General features: G+C 45.4%; 1 protein-coding gene across 2 annotated transcripts in view; it reads right to left on the minus strand.

Moving 5' to 3' along the window:
• LOC133962000 (protein jagged-2-like) overlaps positions 1 to 10,423 on the minus strand; it is a 42,764-nt gene extending 32,341 nt beyond the window's left edge. For both annotated transcript variants that reach the window (XM_062397428.1, XM_062397427.1), the window contains exons 1-2: positions 10,094 to 10,423; positions 8,978 to 9,301 (exon numbers count right to left, since the gene is read on the minus strand). In XM_062397428.1, the coding sequence (XP_062253412.1) occupies positions 8,978 to 9,301; positions 10,094 to 10,162 (393 nt within the window). In that variant the 5' untranslated portion in view covers positions 10,163 to 10,423. The remainder of the gene's footprint in view (positions 1 to 8,977; positions 9,302 to 10,093) is intronic.
• Positions 10,424 to 20,685: the final 10,262 nt, after the last annotated feature.

Consider the following 20,685-nt stretch of genomic DNA (forward strand, 5'->3'; position numbering starts at 1 on the left):
TGTGGCCCGCGGCGTCGAGGAGCCGGGATGGTTAATTTAGCACTTTATTAACGGAACAAGCCCTCCTCCTCCTCCTGCACCACCTCCTCTTCTCTCTAAGGAGGCCTCGTGCAGACAGCAAATCTAATCAAAGCTAATCTAATCAGGTCTTTATCCTGAGCTGCAGAATGGTGATATGACCCAGTTCACTTTTCCCACACCAAGCGCGTGAAAATCTATTTCTGCCGCTCTGGGTTACGCCGACTCCTCCAGCGATGCAGAGGTTTTCTGTGAATTAGTCTTTCAGAGAAGATCAGAGGCGTGTGCGTTCTGTACAGACGGGACGGGACGGAGATTCCACCTCAAATCAAACGGTCAGGCCCCTGAATGCTGTGTCTGTTGCACAATGGACTCGTCTTCATGATTCTTGCTGGTTCTTCGTCAAATGAAAGTGCAAAAGACATCAGATGAGTCCCGATGAGCTCGGTGAGTCATCTGAGCATCGGGGTCAGATCTTTATGAACTGCTCCTCAAATCGTCTGCAGTGACTCAACATCCTCTGTCGCTATTAAACTCAATCCACCACACAGGCAGTCTACTGTACATGTGAATGTGTCACAGCCGCAAGTCAGGAGTCAAGATGTCGGGGTTTACTTTGGAATTTAAACTCATCACAATTACGCTCATCTGCAAACTTTAAGAGTCGGAGTTGAAGGGAAGAAGGAGAAGAGAATCTTTATCACTGTAGATAACAGTCATAGTATAATTCATTCAGGACCATAAGTCTGCATAAGTTAGATTTGGTGGCATGGTTCTGTTCTGGGACGTCTCAGATGTGTGGAGACTCTAAGACAGGGAGAGCAGACCCCCAAGGGGAACAGAACAGAACCAGCATCAATGACAGAGATGACACTGAATAATTCAAACACAGCATGAAGACAGGGGGAGCAGGGGGAGCAGGGGTGGAGGTGGGGTGGGGGTGGAGGTGGTTAACATGGGGGGCAGAGGAAGCAGTTCAAATACAAATACTGGTCTGAGCTTTGCAAACGAATGAGTGGAAGAGAGTCAGCTGAGCCCTGACATCAGCTGCTGGAGCCGTTACGGGGGGGTGAGCTCGATATATTACTGATGATATCGTCAATAAATAATAATGATATATTGTTCATGTATATGATCAATATGAGGATATATAGACAGGGAAAGGTCAAACAGTATGGAGGAAAGAAGCTACTGATTTGATAAGAGGCTATAAACAGTGTGAAGTGGAAGAAAAGACCAGAGAGAGAGAGAGAGAGAGAGAGAGAGAGAGAGAGAGAGTTTCAGTCTGGTCATGACCGTAAAAGTCCACAGCGACTGAGAGAATCTGCTCCACAACCAGTTGGAGGCTGATTTCAGGATCAACTCCTCACAGAGGGGATCCGAACCCTCCAGCAGCAGCACGATGAAACTTTGGAAAATGTGAAATATAGAAATCAGACCTGAGAAATGTTATCCTATGAATCAACGAAAATATGATTGATCAATTCAAACTGCAGAGTGTTGTTATGTTCCAGCTTCTTGTGTCTTAATCTCATTAGAAATAAAACAAGTTATTAAAGGACAATACTTCAGTCTCTGGGAACTCAATGAATCGATAAGGAAACTCCGATGTCTCTCAGTAAAGCTTGTTCCTCCGCACGGACCTAACGGTCACATCCAGTCAAGCTGCACCAAATTCAAATCCTTTAATGTTTGTCCGGATCTGTGCAACAATTTAATTAGTTCTTTCTTGGCTCATCTTCCATCTTCCACCGAGTACTGTGGAAATCTGTTCAGTGGGATTTTGCTAAATCCTGCTGACAAACCAGCAAGCACAAGCAGAAACCCCTCATCTCCTGAAAACAGCTAATGACAGTTTGTTAGTGACCCACTGGGACTGCTCCAACATTTTTGGTTTACGATCCCATAAAATTAGATCATTTGAGTAAACAGTCCAACCGGAGCGTGGAGGCTGTTCCGACCACCAGATCGTGGACTTGAACCAGGGACAACGTCTCGTTGTCTGGAGACTCGCAGCAGACGCAAGAGGACGAGGAAAACAAACTCTCCTGAAGTGGTTCTGTTCTCCTCCTGGATGCAGCCATAGATCCAGAGCTGTGTGGACACATGCAAACCAAATCCAGCATGCTGCCCTCCTGACCGGCCTTATGTAAACACTCTCAAATCCATTCCTGACATTTTGCCCAAAACTGCCCCCCCCCCCCTCTCCATCTCAGGCTCTTCAGGTTTTCCCCTCCCTCCACTTGTCTTCAGAACTCAATATCTCGGCCACAAAAGCAGAAGCACAGAGTCATTGTTCCCGTTGAAAGGTGCGGTGACAAAGGGATTAAGGCAGCAGCCCTCGTTTCCACAGGGCCACTGGGAAAGTGATATTCACGCCATGGGAAAAATAAGACCAGCGGCACCACTGACCCACCTGAGCACAGACACAACAACTGAACGGGCCGGCGTCCCACAACAACAGACATAAAACAACTGGTTATGTGCAACACGAGCTCCAGATCCAGTTCTAACGTCGAGTCATGGAGTCGTTTCAAGTGGTGACAGAGCTCTTTTGAAAAGATGAAGTCAACAATACGTAGGTTGGAGAAAAATCCATAAGATGTGGTTAATTAATGACTTTCACCATCAGAAATTCAGAATAATAGAAAACAGACACATCCCATGACAACTTCTGCTGATGAAGACCTTGTAAAACTGTTAAAAGCTCCAGAACCAGCATGTTCGTGGACCTCGAGTGGAGAGAAGTGAAGCTGATTGTGGATCTGAGGCATCAGGACGATTCTTCCAGTCAAAGCATGATTCTAGTTGGTGTTTTAAACCCTCAGGACACAACTTCTATAAGTTATGATGGTAGAGTTGTCAGAGTAACAGATGAGGACAATAATAAGAGAGCACTGAAACACAAGTTTTAACCAGATGACACTTTAAATGAGGGTTACACTGAAGCTGAGTGGACCTGGCTTGGTGGAGGTCTGCGCTCTAGTTTGACATGTTCTGGATTCAGAGGTTTGTTTGATGGGTTTCCACGTGAAGTGGAAGGTTCTGGGTCAGAATCCAGGCCCCAGATGTGTTGAGGAACGCTGCCGAACCTTCACCGCTCTGGAGAGGACGCTTACATCAGGCCGCTTCCCCGCTGCAGCAACATGCAGACAATGGAGAACGTTGTAGTGATGCTTGTCCGGGAGGATTTCCACCCGATTCGAGCTGAATGATGAGTCAGGGTGTGTGCGTTCATGCCGGGCGGGTTTGCAGCGGTTCACTTGAACTCTGGAGCTCTTACATCTTCAGTTCGGTTTATTCGTCCTCAACGAGAACGACAGTCGTTTCGGGAAAGAGAAGAAAAAATACCAGGAATTCTGTGCACTGCAAAAAATCCCCTTTAAGCAGATAAAAACTAACTTCCGACCGGTTGAGTGTTACTTTTTCTTAAAACGTATGATTGGGGAATAAAAACTCCATGTGCTGAAACTTCGGATCATAAGCTGCGTCGCAGTGGGAGCCCGAACGAGCTGAATTCAAAAATACAAAACACAACGATCTCACTGTTTCAGACCAAAGAAAGCAAACTGTAGGTGTGATCACACCCTCAAAGCTAGCAAAACAAGCTAACCAGGCCGGACCACAGGAGCCAGAGGATTCCTAACGCACCAAATATGTAGCTACAGGGTTTATCAGCCCGGTCGGTTCTCAGAGAGGAAGAGTGGAGCAGATGAACACGAGATCGATGAGATATTAGGAGATAAACAAACAGGGAGGAACAATGAAGGGGTTGGTCATCGACAACATGCAGCCTCCCCCTCTTCTCTCTCTCTCTGCCTCTCGAGGTCCAGCTCCATTAAAGCTGTGAGCGCCTGTCTGAGTGGGTAATAACAAGCTTTAATCACCGCTGCTCATCTCACTGCTCGTAACACATTTCACTGACTCGTCGAACACACGCCTGCAGCTGTCGGACACACACGATAAACACTAAACCGACTCCAGCTCTCACACATAACGTTTTTCCACACAAGCAGGACAGAAGCTGTATGTGAATTTAGGGCCTGTCCAGTTTTCAATGGCCACTTAAAGTGTGTCCTTCCATTCCTGAGCTACCCAGGATTCATGGCCCGTCAGGGACGACGCTAACGATGCAACGTAAGAGCGGGACGAGCTGGAAATCCTCCCCTTGACCAGTGGGTCTAATTTCGGTTTGGAGGGGTAGACCTGTGAAGAATGCACCCACTGCATTGACTGGCATCACTTTCATTCGCTCACTCCTTCATCAGCAGGTGAGGGTTCAGCGATTTGCTCGTGGGTGCCTCGGAATCGAACCACTACCCTGTGTTTAAATCCTGATATGTTCCATCAGCTGTGAACAGGCGAGATGATGACGGGGCTGCAACTGACAATGGTTTTCCCAGTCCATGGATTTTCCCGATTGTTAAAATGCTATTTGAAAACAATAATCCACACTCTCTATGGTTCATATTCATTTGAATCTCACATGTGACTAGAATGAAACAGGAAATATTCACAACAGAGAATCTGCAACTAGAATATTTCTCTCTTAAATGCTGGGTTGAAGCTGAATTCACTCCTTCATCATGCGACTTTGACGGTTTTACAAATAATTTACAAATCTACACAATCAATTGCAAACAGATTATGAACATACCGCCTACATGCAGATTTTCTTCCACACGCACACACGTGTTTATTGTGTGTGTTTTTGTTCCCTGTAGCTCAACATCCACCCCAGACCACGAGGTGAACACTTGATTTACCTTCAAGAGGACCCGACACGGGGTGTGAGTCAGTTTTATGTAACTACATGTGTGAAGCTGTTTACATAAAAGCAGCAGCATCGAGAATCGATCAGCCGGTCGGGCGGAGCAGCTAATCACACAGTTACACGCCTCGGACCGGAACCGGGTCAGCTGACATGGAAGCAGTGGCAGCGTGGGAAAGACGAGCGGACCCATCCTGACCACAGTTAACTGAGCGGAGAGCTCGGCACAACATCATGTAACAGAGCCCTGCTGCGGTGGAGCTGCAGGCTTCCAGGTTTATTACAGAGAGGAGAAGCTGAGGGGGAGCGAGCTGCATACTGCAAGTCTGAATGTGTCATTTTCCAAAGAAGAACATGTTTCAGATTATTCCTCTGACGAGGTTTGATGCTCCAGCGTTAAGAAATGTCCGATGAGGAAAAAGAAGTGAAATGAAGTCGGTCTCGTTGCTCTTCTTTTCTAAACAGTTCTTCTTACAGAGAGAGTTATGCAACACTGATAAATAACCAATTATACCGACTGATCTTTCCTTCCAGCTGTTGAACGAGAGGCAGCTATGTGACAGAACAAAGAACTTTTAAATGTATCTGTACTTTAATTAAGTTTACTTTCAGGTCATTCTCAGCATTGAGTCAAATGTCCACATTGTTTTCTAGATTTACTTCCACAAGGAGGTTTAATCTTTCTGATCTGTACACTCATCTCTTCGTCCACGTGGACGTCACGTCTCTAGCTCCTCTTCCTCAAACTAATCAACCATGAAAGCATCGGCGAGCTGAGAGGAGCTCCTGATGAAGAGCAGGCGGTTGATCGAGCCAGAGACGCACTCGGCAAATGAGCGGAACGAGCTGCAGAGGAGGAAACCACCGAGCACGGAGACCAGGTTGCACTTTGCGATTGCTCTCCGATACTCCTCCGAGGGAACTGATCCTACCCACTCTTCCTAATGCTGTTTGACTAAAACATTTATTCTCTGAGCAGGAGGCCGCGGAGGTCTCTGAACAACAGCTGTTCCACCTCTGTCCTCTCAGCTCTGCCAGGCCGACGAGGGAAATCTGGAGAGAGCGGGGGCCGACCCGAAAAAAAAAAAGAACAAGCTATGAAACTGAAGGACCCCTGATCCTTGATTTGCTCACAGAGGGGTGAGGGGAGGACAGCAGCTCTAAAAATACCCCATAAGGAGAGGCGGAGAAGGAGAGAGGGATGAAGACACAGGAGAGAGTTTGGCTGAGGAGGAGGAGGAGAAGAAGTAAATGCTTGTTTTGTGTAAAAAAAAAAGAATGCGTCCTAAAAATACACTTTCCTCGTGACTGAAACTCACAAGGAAGCTGAGTTTTGTTTGGGGGGGGGGGGCTTCCTCCCCATTTTCCTGTCTTCTCCATCCCTCGCTCCATCGGTCAATCCTCCCCCCCATTCTCTTTCATGAAAAGATGTCAGTGAAGACCCAAACAGCCGGAGGGGGAATGATCAGTAAAAGAGAGGGCAGAACAATGACCTTCTTCTTTTATTTTATTTTTTTCAGCCGTTAATTCGTGTCAGGACCAGTGGCCCAGATACTGGGGCCAGATACTGAAGCCGTCCACTATAGCAGCACCAGAGGCTACAGGCCACATACAAAACACATTCTGTTAGTGCCGCAGCTCGGCCGACACACTGTGAACTACAATGTGTGGCGGGAGGAAGGCGGCGGATTGAGGCGTCTGAGTCAGGAAGCGAGTGAGACGTCTGTCATCATCTGTCTCAAACCAGCATTTATCAAATAATCAGACCAAGCTGGTTTAAAGGAGTAAATCTGTTGGACATGATGATGAAGACAATAAGGAAATCGTACTCGCAGAGGAAAGCCATGAGTTGCAGTTAAAGAGAGTAAGTCGACCTTGACATGAGAACTTTCTTCTGTTATTTTAGCAGCATTTTTCATGGCTGTATAAATGGGAGGAAAAAGAGAGAACACTCACTCACTCATTCACTCACTGTTGAAAACAACACAATGGCTTTGAGGGAGTCATTTCCGCCGATTAACAGCAACTAATGTGCAAAAGAAAAACACAAAACTTAGCGCTAAAAGGAAAGTCCTCCTTCACACAAAGACTATTCTGTCATTGCTTTCTTTATGATTGTAAATTGTGCCGAAACAATCAGCTGATTATTTGAGGTTAGGTCAGGGATTTGGGGGTTTAGTGCCCCCTACTGGGAGCAGAAGATACGCCACAGTTTCAAGATGCTTTCTCTGACGTACGGAGCGGTTTTTTTAAGGCGACAGAGGAGTGGTCGACTCTGGATGAAACGATATGCAATGGATGTTGTAACATAGAAAAATCTTAGTATGATAAGTTGAATAATTAAATATACTTAAGGTATGAAAGGTACGTTATGAATTAAATTCCTTTGCCTTCATCGTTAAGCCAAAAAGCACACAATAGTGACATTTTCTAAAATCCTTCAACTGCTTCAATTTTAACCGCCTCAGAAGAAGCTGAGAGCTGATATCCTCCTTCATAGATGTCCGTCACACACACACACATAGACACACACAGACACACACACACTCCTCCACCCCCTCCAGGGCAGATAGTGGAAAATACTGACCCCACACACGCCGAGTGAGACAATGACCCAATAACGGACAGAGCGTGAACCTGAGAGGCGGCGAGGTAAAGGCATCCCCCGGCCCAGATTGACCGGGGCTCTTCACTTGTTTGAGTAGTTGGTGACACCGATACCCAGCGCCTGTGTCACACACACAACTTAGTGGTAATCGTATCCGCCCGCAGGGCCCCAACTTACTACTTCCATCTTCCCCTCTGCTGACAGCTGACCATGGGGATTGATGAATGGGGAGGTCACGCAGCTAGGCGCGCTCACCGAGCAGCCGATATGTCCGATGTGTATGTTCTGACATGAACACGCCCACGCGTCTCTGCTCGCTCGAGGCAAATATGATGGGAATGAGATTTAATAGTTGATTGAGTGAATGATTTCTATCATTTCATCAGACTTGAAGCCTCATGTTTCAGGCTTATCTTCAGATTGTTCATCTAAAAGCAGGAACATGCTGTTGCTTGTGTGCGGAAACTAGGAGCCAGCTTGTGTTAAGCTTAATGACCATGAACAATCTTAATGAAAATATTCAATGAATCATGAAGCAAAGAAAAAACTTTCAACCGTCTCCGCTACAGATCGAGTTACTCAAGATTTCTTAAGAAATAATAAAGCTTCTGAAAATAAAAAACCTGAGGCAAGTTGCTGCAATGCACATATGAATTGGTTTTAGTGTGAAAGCATTAAACTCTTGCTTTGAATAGAAAATGTGACTTTTACAACCAAAATAACTTGTACAGTGTAACTGACTTAAGTAAATGATCGAAAGAGTCATAAATCACTTCTCTCTAGACCATATGGTTAAAAGACTCTGGATTCTTTACAATCACAAAGACTCTCATTATGACAGGTCACTCAGCTGATGTGGGAATCAAACCTGTGATGTTCCCTCTACATGACGTCACTCTGTCCATTAAGGATACATATCTCTGGGTGTAACAGCAGTGTTCATAAAGCTGCTCCTGTTTCCCACGCTGGCTGCAGCAGCTGGTGATTGGCTCAGATCAGGTAATAAGTTAGCTGCCTCCTCTTCATCAACACTTGCTTGAAACCCCCCCCCCCTTCCAACACTGGCCCAGAGGCCCCTCCTCTCTCCTCTGCACAGTCTGCAGCGCGTTCAGTAACTCATCAAACCCAGACACAACCGCTCCACCGCCGTGCGTAATGGCCCTGCGTCACGCACACTCGGGGCTATGGCGAGGAACGGAATGCGGGAGATGTTTGAGGATGTAAAGACGTCCAGGGTGGGTGAGTGGACAGGCGGAGGAAACAGTGAGATCCTCAGAGAGACTCTAGAGAGCCACGGAAAGCTTGTTGGAGATCCATGCGCCAAGTTGTGCCAAATGACAGTTTGTGCGGTGGATGTAAGAAAAGGGGGCAAGTTACATGAAAGCATGTCATATCTTGTGATGGAACGATAAGCTCCAAGCATCCTCACATATTGCACACATGGCACGGGATCCTGAGTTCTGCTGCATCCAGGTGAATGTGTGGTAACTTTTACGCTTAAATTGCGTAAAAACCAACTTTCTAAATCAATAACCCAAGACACTTTCTCACATTGCAAAGGGACACAACGATCCACTTACCGGCCACGCAAACTGGAATGGAATGGCGACCTTCCCCGCGTCGTTGCTCCGGCCCTGTGCGCCCTTCTGGCCGCCCTTGAACTGAAAAGTATTCCCACCGAGAACCTTAGTAGTTTCCGAGCCGTAGGTGCACGGCCCGTTGGTCGTGACCTCACTTTGATATTCCTTTAAACACACTCGGAAGTAGGTGTCGCACTCGTCCGCGCCGCAGTGGCCGTCGGCCGCGCTCTGCTCCGCGTCGCAGCAGTCGCCGTTCTGGAGCTGACCTCTGGGGTTATCCACCGAGATCAACTGCAGCTCGAAGTAACCGGTGGACTGGGACACCTGGGGAGGACATGAGAGTGAGGATGGGCTGAGGAGGCTCACACTGAGGACATGTACACGCTCAAGGGTCAAGTTGACATATACGCACGACAGGAAAACAGATATTCATGCACGAAACTGCTGTAAAATGAGGCGTTTTGCCCTGAAACAAGCGGGACGTGAGCAGGTTTCAGGGCAGAGACAGTGAAGTGGCTCCGCAGCTCCACCGCGGTGGTACATGTTGGCACAGCTGAGCTTCAGAACTGGATAACACCACAGTTACTCTAATTCAGCTCAGTCTGCAAATCAAGCTGCAGGAAAACACCTCACGTGTAGAAAGAGCTTTAGAGTTCACAATCAGTTTCATATAATTATCATCTTTACATTCTGTGACTTGTTTCTTCAGCAGGTGAAGCAACGTGAAACTATTCCACACAGTTATTTTGCGCAATAATCGCAAAAACAGTAATTTACGCACGAACATTGGACGAGAATCTTTGGTGATGAAACAACAGATATTGCACCAAATCATACCCGTTATTTCTACAATCACAAAAACCTCCAATCGATTAGAGGATCTTCACTCACATGTCCAGCTCACTTCACAGAAGAGCTTTTTTATTGGACTGTAAATTGGTTTTATTTCCCAAAGGACGCGCGTAAATGTGGTAAATCCGAGATCACATGATTCTAACCACAGAGCAGACGATTCAATTAAAGCTGGAATTTAACCCTAATTCACACAAAAACACGCACACACGCACACAATTCCCAGTGAGAGCAGCATCAAACCCAGTCAAATAAACTTCTCACCTCGGCCCACAGCGTCAGGAGGAGACACACTAGAGAGACGCGCTGCACTTTCCCCAGATTATTCCACATGTCTCCGGCTGCTCGGTGTTGGTGACCATGAGGGAAATGCAGAAAATGTCTATCTCAATCAGTCAAAATGCTCATGAAGAAGAGGGAGAAGATGAAGAAGAGGAGGGAGAAGCAGTATCCTCCGCGCCCCGGTGTCCGAGGCGTGCACAGCGCGGCTGCTCCCCGGGATGCGTGCGGCTCTGGAGGAGGGAAAGCGCACCGCTGCTACTGTTCGAGTCCACGGACGCTCCACAACCAGACGCGTCAGCTCCACTTGGCCGCTCGACGCACTAAAGAGAAGTGGAGCCGCGGCGCGTCTCTGCTGCCCACAGCCGGAGCTGGGTGCTGCCCGCTGATGGACGGCTCCCTGGGCCAATCAGGGGCCGGCCGGGTGGAGCGTTTCACAGCCCGGAGCCAATCAGAGGAAGGGGGCGGGCATAGGACTTCAGCTGGAATTATTATTAAAGTTTACTCAAACAGGAGCTTGTACTAATATTTATACTTTACTCATGTAGTTAAATGATGTTGCACTGTAAATGTGTCTCAATAATACATTTATACAGGTTCTCGATTTTAGGTAAAACTGAAATAATTGATATTTATATAAATGATAGAATATGTCCAGGTTGAATAAGACACCAATGAATAAACAATAAGAAGATGTAAAAGGTTTCATGTGTTTAGTGCTCGTCTGTGCACGGCTCCTCACTGACCTACAGGCACAGGAAACATGGCTGTCAGCGCCCTCTACTGACCACACACAGCCCAGTGATGTGATCAGACCCCCCACCACACCCCCACACCATTACTTTCATATTATATAATGAATTTTAGAATATGATTCAATCAATGAATCTACAGCCTATACATCTAAATCACAGGAGAAAGACGTGTGAGGTATAATCTTATATTAACATTTAAACTATTCAGATATTACCAAGATTTAAAAAAAATAAAAACCATAGAGTTAATGGAGAGCAGAGGTGAAGCGCCATTCAAGTCCCACTCCGTTTGTAAATGAGTCAGCAGGGATCTCGATCCCATCTGACTCATTTAATCGATTGTTGATTGATAAATTATATCAATGTGTTTATGGGAACAAGCAGCTCACGATGAAGCCGGGGATTTATAACATGTGTTCTCATGGAAAACCGAATAACTGACTTGAAGAAGAAAAACCTAACAACTCAAAGTTATATATTTTTATGCTCCCAACCTTAATTGTTTAAAGCAATCCCTATGTTCATATTATACATATGATGTAATACAAACTTAAAAAATCAACAAGAAACTGCTGTCGAGTCATTTGTCAAAACAGGAAACAAGCCACAACAAAGTGACATCTTAACAGCTGGTGCAGTTGTCAGTTTACATAATGGAGAGTAGAGATCATAAAACACGGCAGGTGAGTCTGTGCCAACTCTACTTAACCATCCCTTCAGCTATAGCCTGAGCGAGGATATAAATAGCAAGTGAGTGTTGATGGAAGCTTCAGACGGAGGCAAAATAAATCAGGTTTTACAAATCAAGTGTGAACAGCGCTACGGCAGAGCTAGCATGCTAATATGACCAATTAACGCTTATTTCAGAGACAGGTGTAAGGCAAAGGGATTTTCTACGTTATCCTGCGGAGAGCATGAACATCTGAAATCGTAGTAATTTAGGAGTAGTTGAAATATTTTACTCAAAACCACAAACCAGAGCCTCAACAAGACAAATTCAGGGGATCATCCAAGTAAGATAGATGTATCCTCTGGGGAACATGATTAACAGAATTTGGTGCCAATGCATTTGACAGATGTTGATGTAATCTGAGTCTGGACCAAAGCTGTGGAACCAAAACCATCGACCCAATGTTACCTCAGCAGCATCCTTCCATCCTTTACTATGTGTGATCCATCAAGGGTCATGGGGGGTCATGGTGTCTAACCAGCTGACACCAGGCGAGAGGTGGGATTCACCCTGAACAAGTCGCCCTAGAAATATGAAGCCTAAAATAACGCTTCTTGTATCAATCTCATTCTTATCACGTGAGAAGTGTTCTTTTCCCGCCATGTTTGTCTCAGCTTGGACTCACAGATGTTTCTCTGATTTGAAAGTTTCATCTCAGAACAACAAACCCTCTGTCATCCGTCACTTCCAACAGGCTGAGGAGATTTCCTGTTGCTTTCCTATTCGACACAGCAGCTTTCATTTGGGCAAATGTGGCGAATCCAACACAAACGGGGGGTAATGGTTGGTGTGGGGGGGGGGGGGGAGGGGTCTAATAAGACAGCTGTGTCTCTTCATTCAGATCGTCCTGCAGCAGCTCCAGCAGACAGTGGATCAGTTCTGCGGACTGGTCGGGCAGCGACAGGTGGCCCCTGACACCCGGCAGCAGATGTTTCCTCCCAGCGAAGCAGGTGCAGGCACACGCAGACACACATCTTGTCATGTGCAAATACTTGTGTACATATGATTCATTCACACGCCTGCACACGGACACAAACGTCTTATGTTCATCTCTTTACGACGCCTCTTATCAGCGGTGATAAGCAGGTATGTGAAGCGCAGATAAACTCTGGAAGTAATGAGGTTAATTATCTGCGTAGAATTACTGCAGGATGGACGGACACTTCACAGAGCTCCTCTAAAGGTACTGAATTACTTAAAGGTACTTTTACTTTACATCAGGACATGCATTAACTTTTCAAAAATAAATACTGACCCTGCAAACCAATATGTCCCATTACACAGATGATGGGATCATAAACTACAACACACTCGCTCCTTTGTTTTGGTTGGTTCCTTCTTCTTTCCCTTAAAGACAGCGTTTGCCAATTGGAACATCTGCTCCGTTTTGACAGCCTTTACTTTTACATGGAGAGAAAGTTGGAGATGACAGAAAGCTGGCTGCTCTCTGCCACACACAGGAACCGTCACTTAGGAGTGTTTGTTCAATACACAGTTAGCATTTTCATGAGAATGGACTTTTTGGCTTTATCTTGGAGCGTTTCCATGAAGAAGAGAAAGGAAATGACCGACTGACTCCGATCTGACCAACCAACCAACCAGCAGACAGAATCATCCCTGTAGCTACAACCTGAGCGCTAGGGGTTCAGTCAAAAACCAAAGTACCAGGCTAAGGTTTCAAGAAGTTATGGGATAACAGGTAACTTGAATTTCAAAGCAATCCACCAAATAACGCAAAAGTTAAGCCAAACTGTCTGGATTGCCCCCTGGTGGATGGCTGCAGTATAGGTCATAAATCCAGCCTTCTACATGTTAGCAGGTGGTCCATGAACCAAACAAAAACATTAGTTATGTGTAACATCATGATTGACAGCTGAGACTGACCCCTGATTGGTCAGGTTGGTGCATCAGCAGGATCCCGGGGCTCCAGACCTTTATCACTAACAGACTCTGACTCCTCATGGCATCACCAGGGTGAGATGTTCTTCCTTCCATTCATCTCTATATTCATTTGTCTTTATGGATTACACCAGTTGATGCTTCCAGGTACCAGCTTCATTCTAAGAGGCAGAGAGTCACATATATTGAAGTTTCTCATTGAGCTCAAGTGACTGGATGTGACACTTGGTTCTTGTTCTTTAGAAACGGATTACCCCAGCCAGCTCGGAGCTGTGTGTCCAGACCTGTGCGTGTTGACTCTTGGTTTGGGAAATGGAAGATTACAACAAAAACAAAAAAAATGTGTTTTCACATTCAAGACATGAATGTTTGAAGGATTAAGAAATTCAGTGGGAGATAAGGTCCCATCTCACATCGCTGGGGCCTCTAATGCAGAACAGAGACTAAACAAGAGCTGAAGTCTCCACATGCTGATCTGAAAGCTGCTGTTCACGAGCGCTGCACCACCTCATGTTAGAGTACAGCTGCCGAGCTGCAGGGTTCCCCCAAGGAAATTAAATCCTGTTTATTAAAGTATTAATAAGGTTAATTCATCACTAAGGAAACATCCAGATTGTAAACACACTTTTTGTCCTTAAAGATCTTCTTTGAAGCTGCTTGTTCGAACAGTGAAGCTCAACGTTCCTGCTCTGACTCCACTCTGTGTGCTGCCGTGTTCTCTCCCATGTCTGTTATTGCATGTATGTTCAGCAGGATTTCACAAGCTCAGCTCTGTCTCCGCTCGGATCCCACTGATGTAGATTCCTGCGCATTAATCACACCTGGTGATGAAAGTAATTTTTCCCCTGATGACTATGTTTTATGAGATGAGATATTCAGACTTTGTCTCTCTGTCACTGTGTGAAGTCCTGAGTCAGGCCTGTAGGCGAGGGCAGCCGGCGTGTGACTACCTGCACCAGAGGAATCACTCACTTTCCACTTTTTATCGCTTTCTTTTGTTAATCCCATGACGTCACTTGGCAGGAATGTCTACAACTGCATTTTTTTATACAACTAATTTGCAACAGACAAATCTGTTCAATGGCTCTTCGACATTTCGCTTTCACATAATCAGAAATAGTTTAATAAAATGTATTTTCTTAATGACATCTGTCGCAACGTCATGGTTTCTGTAGGTCACCGGTAGTTTCGGTAAAGACTCGTTTATGAGTTCATGAGATCATGAGTTGGACGCGTTTGCTTTTTAAATATTTGACCGATGACATTATCTTTCAGAACCTGAAACAAAACAGCTGCACACCCAGAGTCTGGCTTCTGCACAGTAGCATGTTCACAGAAAGGTTTCCATGAATTAGGAACATCGAAGTGAATCTTAGAAAGCAGTCAACACAATAACTAACGCAAAAAAATATTTTAGTATTTAAATTAGACAACGAGCGAAAAGGTTTGTTTCAAAAATGGATTATTATTAATTTAATAGAGTTTACCTGGATAATTCCTGATGCTGCACTTTCCCACTGGCACCTAAAGTAATTTAATCTTTAAGTACTTTATAAAAAAAAAAGGATATTTTGAAACCGTTTAAAAACAATCTTCCTCGTTATGTTTTACTAAGTGATTAGCACTTTTAAATCAATAAACCTTCTTATTATTATATACAAACGGTTGTGACCTCTGCCATGGAGGTTGTGTTTTGCCTCTGCATGCTTTGTTAGTCAGCAGGATTGTGCAAAAAGTACACAATGGATTTCCATGGAACTTGCACATGGGCCAAGAAATAATCATTTTGTCATGGATCTGGGGAAAGGGGGAATCCAGGATATCAATGATATGATTAATGTATTAAATATAATTCAATACTAATTATCACAGGACATAAATAAACATGAAAAGACCTTGTCATGTTAAAAATGATTTCCTCTCATTAACCACCAGTGAATTTCTATAGAGACTGAACAAACAGCACAAACTGTATCTGGATGTTCGATCTTCACATTTCTGCCTCTCTGTCGCCCCACTCGTTTATCTGACCTCTACGTTTTCCTCCTCTTTCCATGTGACTCACAAGCTACTGTTTCTCAAAACTCAAGTTGGATATCAAAGGCTAATGTGTTTCCAGGAAGGAATATGCCCACAAACACAATCACTTTCACCTTCACCTACAGCTTCTGCACACAACGTTAAGTGCAACGGCACACAAACAGGCTGAGAGAGCTGCCATAGAAACGTTTACAAGTCCCATCCTGAGGAATGCAAACAGAACTGAGTCGAGCTCTTATCTGACAAAAGAGTAAACTTTAGACAGTCCTGTCGCGGCTTGCCTGTGTGGTCCGTCCACGACAACACCGCCCGCTGCCGGATCCTGCTCTCAGAATGGACGATTGTCTTTTCTTTTTCAATCCTTGCATATCCCAGCAACTTGCGTTCTTGTTTACACGCGGAGCTCGGGCGGGGGTGGTTTCTGAAAGATCACGTGCACACTCGCTGCCTTGCTCAGGGGCATGCGAGGGTTGATGATGCTCTTCAGGGAGTGGAGAGAGTTGCTCACTCATGCTCCAGTTCCCAGCAGGGATTCAAACTTGTGATAGTCAATTCCCAGAGCAGCGACTCATCACAGGGTGGGGTGAGCGTCTGGGCCAGAGCAGCTCTGAGCTGTTTGGAGAAGCCGACAGGTGAGACTCGGTTTGTGCCAAGTCAGTTATCAGCCGGCGGGAGTCAAGCACATCCTCAAGTTCAGATGTGGATCAGCACCTGGATGCAAAGCTCCAGTAAACGTGAATGTTGTCAGAGATGGAGGAAAATAAAAACAGGCTTTTGTGTTTGAGAAGAAATAGACAAGATGTTAGGTCACACCATCGGATGAAATCACCACCTGACAGCTCACTGGCATCCTGAAGCCCACTCTCCACCTCCGCACATACCGACCACAAGCAGGCTCATCTCCAACTTATGAGAGAACTGTTGGAACAGGCTCTGTAAATGAAGAAGTATTCACCACATACCTACCCCCCCCACACACATTATGTCCCTGTTTCATTCTTACACAGTCAGTGGAGAAAAATACTTAATCTTTTTAATAAACTCAATAATATGTCACCTCTTCGTTAATTGTTCAACCGTTCGTATCAAGCAGTTAATCAGATTGCAAGTTAAGGTGTTACTGTTTACAGCAACTTACTGGAAACACCAAACACCTGAACATACATCAGTATGATAACAACTACCTAAGATCACAGAAACCGATATGTACTTTGACTTTTTAGTGCGGTCCATGTCCCGTTCACTAACCTGGAGGAGACATGGTTTATGACCTCAGCTGCAGCCAGCCGCCTTGGGGCGGTCTAGATTCTTTGGCTTCACATCTTTTGGGGATAAGGAAAGTTCCATCATTAGACACAGTATGAGGTTCCATGGAGGTAGCACTGGTTTCTGATTCATCCACTGAATCGAACAGCAGAATTTATAATATTACACTTTTTTTTATTATCAGAGTCCAAAACTCCCAAATCTACGAGCAAGTGTTTGTCCTGAAAAACACATATTTGACCTTGAATCGACCTCAAGAGCACCGCGCACACGCATGTTTCTGCAGCCTCAACATACCTTCACACAAAGACACACACACAAATCGGACGCCACCACTCCCACACACACGCCTACACACAGACAGCACATATGCAGGGCAGGTGGCAGGTGAGCAGGTGTTCGCCGGCGGGAAGGTTCAGGTCCTCTGAGCCGAGGCCAATGAGTGAGCGGCAGCGGCAGCAGGTGCAGCCGCTGTAATCCGGAGGCGTGCGTCTGATAACACTGGAGCCATGATGGTTTACTGGCTTCATCACCTGCAGCGAGCAGGAGGACACACACCGAAACCTTTACACCCGTCTGTCTGACTAAGCATTACATGGGGTTTGATGTAGAAAGGTGAAGTTACTGCTGAAGCTGCACCGGACTGAACAGGAGGCTCGACACGGAAGCAAAGCTCTGAGTTCATCCGTAAGGTCATGTGCTCTGAGAGATGACCAACAGACTGACACCATAGATACCAGTAGATGGATGGGTGGATAGATAGCTCCCGTCACTCGTCCTTCATGTGATGAGGATCTCAGACATCGGAACCAAGAGAAGAAATCTGTCTAGACCTCCTAGAAGAACCAGCAGTAGATCTCCAACTCCATTTCATGATCAAGCTATGTACAAATCAATAAACTCAATTCAGTTAAAACACAATTTAATATAAAAATATAAATCCAAGCCTTGTGAAACCGTATGAAAGTCGTTAGAACCGTCTGCAACTGAAAGTCTATTAAACCAGAGAGCTTGAGGCTGTCCCACTGAGGAAACTTACTGGGGGAGTCTACATGACCACAGCCTGAAACCCTTCAGATGTAGCTGGATTTAAATAAAGACCTTTTCTTCCATTGTCTTTACCGCGGACTGATAGCAGAGCTGCTGCAGAGCGTCTCTCAGCTCGCTGCAGGTCGCTGGAGGCTCTGATTTCACAGCTTAAACTTCTGAACAAGGCCAAAAACACAAAGCAGCTCCCTGTCATCCAACACGGCAGCATATGGGCCCCGGTTCCCACACCCAGCTCCATGTAAACATCTTATTAAGCTCTGCAGGGCGGGGAGCACTCGGCCATAAAAGGAAGGAACAAAACAGCAGAACCCCCCCACCCACACACACACTCACACACACACAGACAGTGTCAATTAGGCCCCTGTCTGAGATTGCTGGCTGCCTGGCTGGAGGTGCTGCAGGTCCTGTGAAGCTCCAGGTAATCACTGCAAATGAATACCTGCACAAGCTCAAGGGGCTTTTCTGTGAAGTCTGAAGGGAAAAAGCTTTTAAAAGACTCATGGACAAGGCTCCTTCCTGCATCCTGCTCACCTGAGGAGGCCGATCGCTGAGCACAGGGACTCGATCCAATGTTCACATCTTGAGAAGCTGTCAAAGTTTCTAACGAGTAATGTGTAAATCTAACCACGGCACTAAAGACAAGACGAAACGAAGGAGAATGACTTCTACACATCTCTGGTTCCCTTTTCAAAGCAGGTATGGGTGTCATGACGGGTGAAAAGGTCAACGGGGGGGCAGATCAGGACATGTCGAGAGTCTAAGCTGGTCACCGTAGAGGAGGCGCTGGACACAAAGGTCTAGAGGTTTGAGAGAAGGTGTTAAGTCTTGACCTTTACCAGAGGTTTTCACAGAATGTCACTCAGTGGAAGGTCTCGAGCCGACAATGCAAAGTGCCTGGAGATAATATGTATTGTGACTTGGTGCAATTCAAATAAATCCACTAAGACCAGGGACTTGTATTGTGTCCTTACACATCGTGTCCCACACACGTGGCAAATTTGGATTCAGATAATCACCATCGATTTTAGTATTGTAAAAATAAATAATCCTCATTATTCAGCATCAACCCTCTCTGTACTCTGTCAAAACACACATGGTAAAAATGGTTCTGCTGCATGAACAACTCCGCAGAACCCTAACCCTAACCCATGAGAATATCAATATTTTGAGCTCAGACTATGTTTAATGTAAAAAGGTATAACTACAGTAAATGAATAAAGCCTAATACAATACTTCACTGCTGTATTTAAGTAAATGAACTGAGTTCCTGTACTCTCCCTTTCTGAATAGACATCATGCAGCAGACGCACCAACATGTCGGTGCTTAATAAACACCGACTTCCGGACCTGAAGAATGTCATTCAGTCCAAACACGTTAGTTTCTCTTCAGGTCGATATTTTTGCTTTGATTTCTCTTCTTCCTTTGCACAACATCCCTGGTGGGAGGCGAGCTGGGATGCGGGCGAGGCTTCACTCTCACCACCATCACCACAAGCACAACCAGGAGCAACAAGTGTGTGCTTGACTGCATATTTGTGGAGGTGGGCATGTTTGCCTTGGCTCACACGAATATCTCTGATTAAGTACAGTATAGGTGATGCCCCAGTTCAGCTGCGTTTACAGGGGCGGAAATAAATCAGGTCTGAGCGCAACATCTCAAGGAACATGAACTGCCCTAATTATCTTTAAATGAATCTTATCAATAGAAATGGGCGGGGGTTAGAAACTCGGCGCCCTGCTACTTGAGGGAAAACACTTTGAAAGCAAGTTGTAGTTCCCTGTATTGTATAAAAAGTGCATGTTCAAATCTAAATTATGATTCATTACGTGGATTGTCGGCTCATTCCAGTGACAGCACAACGGGGAAAATACATATTGTCTCAGAGCCGCAGCGCTGTAAGGGTCTGCATCTGCAGGCTGGTGGTAAATGATTGAGGTGTCCTTTCAAGGCGAAACACACCATTGTTCCCTAACAATCCACAATCTGACACAGGAAGTGATACACAGGACACAAATACAATGACCAGCATGGCTGCGAGTCCGTGACAACAGAATGGCGGCTCCACGGAGCAGTGGGAAAATGTTCCTGTGGCTGTGGAGCAGCCGAGCACACACCAGGGTACAAACACACACCAGGCAGATGCAGAAGTCACAACACAGATACTGTACAAAAACCTACAACCTTAAAAATAAAAAAAACACAGCAGATGTTGAAACAAAGTTATCGCTGTGAGTCGCAGCTTATCGTGCTTCTCCTGACGAGAAACAATTCATCATTGAGGTTTTCTCACAAGAAGTCAAAGAGTATTTAAGACGTGGTGATAAACTTCACAGGTACTGTGATGTAAACTTGAAACCAAGAGAGTCTGGAGCCGATCCAAACAGGGAACACTTGACAGAACCCTCTGTGCAACCTTCCTCCTGAACCTGGAGCTGATCTGCTTCTTGTCACACTTCTCTTGTAACTCTTTTCCTGCCTTTTTTTGTCTTTATATAGCTTTTCTCTATTTTTAATAGAGGACATGAGAACAATCAGGTGAAAGTCTGGGAGTTGCATTGCTTTCATGAAGTTCTCTGGAATAATCTTATCAGATATAATTCTGGCTGCAGGAGAGTTACTGTGGTGTTGAAGTGTAGACACTCCAGAACAAGCTGTTGTAAAATCCTTTACTAGTTAGTACAAGATTAAAATACAATATTACCGTATTAATTAACATCAAAGTGGCAGCTGGCTAAACCCTCTCAGCCATGGTCGATTCTAGATAATAGGTAATTTAACTTATGGTGCTTAAACATTACTATTAACTGACACTTTCAGTTGATACACAGTCACTTGT

This window comes from Platichthys flesus, chromosome 10 (genome assembly GCF_949316205.1).
Source record: "Platichthys flesus chromosome 10, fPlaFle2.1, whole genome shotgun sequence".
Taxonomy (NCBI): Eukaryota; Metazoa; Chordata; class Actinopteri; order Pleuronectiformes; family Pleuronectidae; genus Platichthys; species Platichthys flesus.